The sequence below is a fragment of the Hippocampus bargibanti genome, linkage group LG10, assembly GCF_051943395.1.
Source record: "Hippocampus bargibanti isolate YZ-2025 linkage group LG10, ASM5194339v1, whole genome shotgun sequence".
Taxonomy (NCBI): domain Eukaryota; kingdom Metazoa; phylum Chordata; class Actinopteri; order Syngnathiformes; family Syngnathidae; genus Hippocampus; species Hippocampus bargibanti.
Window position 1 is genome coordinate 7,935,502 of NC_142743.1, and position 6,024 is coordinate 7,941,525.

The 6,024-nt window shown below is 39.4% G+C and overlaps 1 protein-coding gene across 1 annotated transcript in view; it reads left to right on the forward strand.

Moving 5' to 3' along the window:
• The window catches only part of pik3r5 (phosphoinositide-3-kinase, regulatory subunit 5), a 34,120-nt gene extending 28,168 nt beyond the window's left edge, over window positions 1-5,952 (forward strand). Inside the window, 8 exon segments of the mRNA XM_089006974.1 lie at window positions 196-318; window positions 412-543; window positions 898-991; window positions 3,896-3,972; window positions 4,102-4,195; window positions 4,301-4,383; window positions 4,884-4,999; window positions 5,105-5,952. Coding sequence (XP_088863100.1) covers window positions 196-318; window positions 412-543; window positions 898-991; window positions 3,896-3,972; window positions 4,102-4,195; window positions 4,301-4,383; window positions 4,884-4,999; window positions 5,105-5,255 — 870 coding nt within the window. The 3' untranslated portion in view covers window positions 5,256-5,952.
• The last annotated feature ends 72 nt before the right edge of the window (window positions 5,953-6,024 follow it).

Consider the following 6,024-nt stretch of genomic DNA (forward strand, 5'->3'; position numbering starts at 1 on the left):
TCTGCACCCCAATTGAAACGCATGGCGTTCCACGTCATGCTTTTCAATTCCCAAATAAATTCGGGAATGGCTGTGAATGAGTTAAAATACATTTACAGTTAAAATACAACAATACTTTTTGGGGCAAGGTTGGAACAAATGGCATATTTACAGATTATGCCTGCTTCCCCCCCTCACCCCCCTGGCTCCGAACAGGGGGACCTTAATGGAACAGAAGACAGCACAAATGACATCGCCCATCTCCTTGGCATGCTGGATCCCTGGTACGAAAGAAACACTCTCAGCATGCTGACGTTGCCTGCCAATATCGTTTGTCAGGTATACAAGCCACTTCTCAAACCCTATTCCAGCGTCTTTCTATTTTATAATTATTGAGTCATGACAAAAAAAAATGACTCTATTGTCCGACAGCAAACATCCAAGACCGAGTCAGTGTCGTACGACAGTTCATATGACCAGCGGCTCCCCATTCTCGCCGATCTTATCCTCTACTATTGTCGTTATGCTGTACGGCCTGCGCTGATCCAACTCTATCAAGCTGAGGTTTGACATGAACACACATGTGAACACACACAGTTCAATAAATTATTATTATTATTATTATTATTATTACTATTATTATTATTATTATTATTATTATTATTATTATAGCTCGTGACAAAATGGCCGACCTCGGATGTGGGCAAAATGCATGTTTTTATTCATTGGAATGCCATGTTTTGACGAGGGAGACATATTGTGATGACACATTTTCCACTTGACTTTCACGTCAGTATGTTTTAATTTTGATTACCCTGATTTAAATTATTTCCTGGAACCCGGAACCAGCAATAAGGAAAAAAAAACAGCTTGACTGCATCTGAACGACGTATTGCGTTGTTTTGTATGTTGTTGCAGTTGACGTTAGCCAGTGGCGAGAGACGGACGGAGGTATTTGTCCATTCCCTCGAGTTGGGACACACTGCAGGCACCCGAGCCGTCAAAGCTATGGGTGAGTAAAAGGCAATGACTGAGTCCATTGTTTCCATGCTGTGGAATACACGCTAGGTTGTTCTTGTTTGCGAACGTGCCTTACAATAGACGAACATTAAATATACATATGAACAGGATATCATGATTCAGTTCAGTTTTTTGACCTGTGTTTGTAACCACAAGTTGCCACTTCTGATTTCTTTGCGGAACTAAGACAAGTTTAAGTCGTTAAAACAGAATTATTTTTTTGTTTTGTTTCACGAGTTTACCTTCATGAGGTGACAGTTCGACTTGCATCACAACTAGCAGCACATTGACGAATCGCGAGCATTTCTTTCAAAAAGACGTTCCAAGCTGTTTAATGCCACTCTCGCTTAAAGGTCTTAAAAGTCTTGTTTTTGAGTTGGTGACGAGTCCTCACGGGACGTCAGAAAAGGACCGCTGTTCACCGTAAAAAAAGACGCATTGTAGCGGTCCTTCCATCATGTCAATGTATTTTGCTGTACTGTTTTTTTGAAAACCTTATTTTACATCCAAAAGCCGCCAGCAGAGGGAGTCCAAGCTCCATTGAAGAATTTATCAGCCTGTGGCTGATTCATTCCTCACAGCAAGGTGGCCATTTTTTTGCCTCTTTTTGTGTGAGACACCCCCCCCCCCCCCCCGCCTGTTTGCCTCAAAATGACACGGAATAAATTATTTAATCGATTGCAAACATGTATGCTTTTCTCTTCAGAACTATTTGAATCATATTCATAACTGGATGTGTAACAAGAAAGCATATTATCCGAATCTGAAGCCATTGTTTTTATTCTCCAGCAATGCAAGACGTCTTGGTGTGACGTCACGAACTGGGGGCGGGACTTTCTGAAAATGCCCAATTCGCAGCTCAATTTTTTGCAGATTTTGGACACTTCAAGTCATTTTTATTGGTGTTTTGCATTTGAATAAAAATATACTGCGTATTTTAGGTATTTTAGATGCTATAAAACATTTTTCTGATGTTAGTTAAAAAAACAAATAGTGACGTCGGTTGCCCTTTAAAGTGTCCAAAAACTACTTCAAATTGAACCCGGAAGTGGCCAGTTTCAGAAGGTCCCGCCCCCTTGTTTGTGGTGTAACGCCAAGACGTCTTGCCTTGCTCGAGAATCAAAATAATGGCTTCAGATTCGGAAAAGATGGTTTCTTGTTGCTCATCCAGTTATGAATATGATTCAAATAGTTCTGAAGAGGAAAACATACATGTTTGCAGTCGATTAAAGAATTTATTCCGGTCATTTTGATGCATCTGGAGTGACAAACTCTTTAGTACTCACAGTACCCGAAAAATAGGCAGAAGGTGGCGACAAAGCTCCGTTGAAATTGTCTCCTGGGACGTTTTGTAAACGAACATCAAATACACTGTAGAAGTCTTGGCGCGACACACAACGATTCACCATCGCGTTATTTATGTGTTTTCCTTCTAATTTCACCATCAACACGGATCAACACGAAGTTTTCAGACCAAACAAAGTATTGCAAAATGCATTGAGGTGATGCAAGGTATGTCCTTTCTCGCTGAGGGGCGGTACTTCAGTGACGTAGGGTGACGACTCGTCACCAACTGAAAAACAAGACTTCCGGAATATTCAGCGCGAGTCTTAAAACGTAAAATATAGCTATATGCGATGGAATCTTTGTAAAATACGCTCAGTAGAAGTCATTTGAAGCCATTTTACAAAATATGGACCAGAGACGCCGGTTGTCCTTTAAGGTTTGTTATCAAATTTACCCCTGGTATAGTGTATTTAAAACAACCTTTTAGCTATGCCGCAGGCAAGTCCGCTGAATTTGGATTGGATTTACCTTTATTAGTCTTCCAGTGGAGAAATTTACATTTCACAGCTACAAAGTTATGAAAGTATGAATTTAACAAATACAAAAGGGCATTGATATGCCAATGATTAGCATAGCTAATCGTTATTTTGGAAGAAATGGATATTTGAACACACACACAACGGAGTCAGACATATGAACACAGAATAAAAGAAATATGAACTTATTCACTGCCCTTCACGAATGTATTCGGGAATTGAAAATATGTAGAGCGCCAGTCCCGAATTTGTTTGGGTTTTGTTTTTTTCTTGTTTCGATAAAACGCTGGCCGTGGCCTCTGGCAATGTTTTTTTGCTTTCCACACGGAGGCAGCATTTTTGTTTCCGTGTTAGCGCTTCATTCTCGCTTCAGCTGTTGTTAAAGCCCTTTAAAATACCAACATGTGTTGTAATGCATTGTATTTAGGACATATGCCCGCATTTCAAGCTCATATAACTCCAGACCCATAAAATGTAGGAATTAACTCTTTTTTTCCTGGTGAAAGAAGAGGGTCTACGGTTCCTTACGCTGCATTGAATGTTTATGTAGGCCTAAAACTCAATCGTCTGTGGGTCCTGGAATTTGAATGACAATGACAAAAACCCTGGCACTGGAGCGGACACATTTTTGCACGTCTGGCAGTGAATGAGTTAAGACATATTTTCTTTTTCATCTCCCAAAAAAATAGCTAACAATGGATTATCAATGGTGTCTCGAGGTCGTCGCAGTATAAAAATTATTGTCCTGCATGATATATGTCTACTTGACCGTGGACACATGAGAAGGAACAGCACAATGAATTGGATTGAAGCATCAAATTGGGATGCACCGAGTGTTTCATTCTTTACCTTCATTCAATTTAATTTACTGTTTCTCTCTGATTTCAAGTGAAGTGTAGGCGTTCTATCTTTCTTCAATATTATTGTTTTTTTTTAATTTAGGGAAACATGGCACTGATTAATGTGATTAGCATTCATTTCAATGGGGAAATATGACTTGAGATACAATCACTTGACAAATTGAATCCAAAATAAAATATACTCCTTTGTAATTATCGATATATGTGGTGCAGGCACGGCAAGTAAAAGATTTGGCATCGATGGTGACAGAGAGGCTGTGCCTCTTCAGCTTGACATCATGTACAATAGGGTAAGCCACTTTTGTCTATCCATCCATGATTTTAAACGCTTATCTGTGTCATCATTCATTGTTACTACATATGATGACTTTAACCGCCAAATTAATAGATTGCTGATTTTTCATATTTTGGTTGCGCAGGTGGTGATTAGTGGGAGGAGCCAGTGCAAAAGTGAATCAAAAATGTGCACTTCTGTCAACTTGACCAAAGCCTGCAAGAATCCTGAAGAGCTCGGTAGGTTCTGGTGAGAATAGGATATATTTGAGACAGTTTTAAAGATAACCATCGCAATATAAACCAGCATTTCTTAATGCCCGGGTTTGGTTTGATCACTGTCAGACTCACAGTTGGAGTGCCTTCAGCTAAGCATGACAGAGGTTTTAAAGAGACAGAGTGGGAAAAGTAAGAAGAGCTACAACATGGTGAGCTTAATTCATACATTGATTAATCACAGTGAATTACTCAGTTTCAAACATGTAATAGTAATAATAATAATAATAATAATAATAATAATAATAATACATTTCATTTTTAAGCACCTTTCAAAACTCTCAAGGTTACTTTACAGTCACGGGCTAAGTTTCTCTGTAGGTGAGCAGTGGCAGTCACTCAACCCGGAATAACTCAAAAAGATAGAAAGCTAGCTAGCTCATAGCTAGCTAATAGATAACTAATATATAGCTAGCCAGCTAATAGATTTGACACAATAACCAAAGCTTTTTTCCCGACTCAAATTTGTGATGAATAGACAGGCCTGTGTCTTTCGGGAAAATTCAAAAATATTCGTTTTTCATTTGACACAAACTGATTGGTCTCATTTATGATCGTGTACCCTATCTAATTTAATTGGCAGCCCGTTTCAGAGGGCATACGAATAAGTTCCTGCCATGAAATTGAGAGGTTGTCTTGACTTTCCTCACAGCACATGAGCTTGACCGAGGTGAAGGTGGACAAAGTAGTGGTCAGCGGTGCTACAGACACAACCTTTGCTGTATGCCTAGACCAGGATGAAAAGAAGGTACTACAGAGTGTCGTCAGGTAAGACAAACACACGTGAACTGAAATGTAGACAAACTCTCGTAAATTTGACACCAACGTTCCCATTTGTCTCTAACATGTCCATCTGTCGTGTCTGCTGAATAGGTGTGAGATCTCCGTGTGTTCCAAACCTGACAGCTGCTCAGACTGGAGGCAACGGCGGGCTGAGATTTCGGCCCAAATTCAGCCACTGCACCCGACTTTCTGCTCCCTCCTCTGTCTTCCCATTGTCACCTTCAGCGGGGTACTACCCTGACCCTGTTAAGCTCTGCTTTCATCGGCTTGGAAAGCAAAAAAACCTGTATATCAACACAAAAAGAATTCTTAAGAGTGCTGAATTATTTTATAAAGTTACACCTCAGCTGCAATGAAGCGGGGGAGATGCTTGTATGAATTGGGAGTTCCATTAAGATAATGCTGCATCGATATTTTGGATCTCCTGTCGATTTGGGTGGCAGAATTTCTTTGGGCACTAGCAAGGAATTCATAAACTGTAGATCAATATGAACAACAGAGGGCAGTGTTGTCACAAATTTGGGTTTTGGTTCAGCCAATCGTCCAAAAGTGGTGATACTGTACAGTTATTTTGTTTCTTTCTATGTATTGTGTAAATATTAATGTTTCCATTTTACTTTAAAAAGCGTAGTTATAATGCACATTTGAGTAATTTTGACACCTTTATTTAAATTTGCACTTTCCATTTGACAGAAAATTCTATCACAGGCCTGTTTCCTCTGTTAAGAAGAAAATGTTATTATTCTTTCAATCTATTTGTTTGTCCGTCCGTCTGTCGGTCAGTCGTTCCGTCTGTCCGTCCGTCGATAGATGTGTATGGTACTTTTAAGATGAGATCACGTGTTTTATAATTATGTAGAAAAAGTTATCGATTCATTTAAGGATTGTTTTTTTATGGAATAATAAAATACATGTATTAAAAATCTAATCTAATTTTATGACAGTCTCCTTTTTATTTTGACAAGCCTTCTGATTGGTTGTCATTTCTATCGGCCTTTCCATTGGCTGGG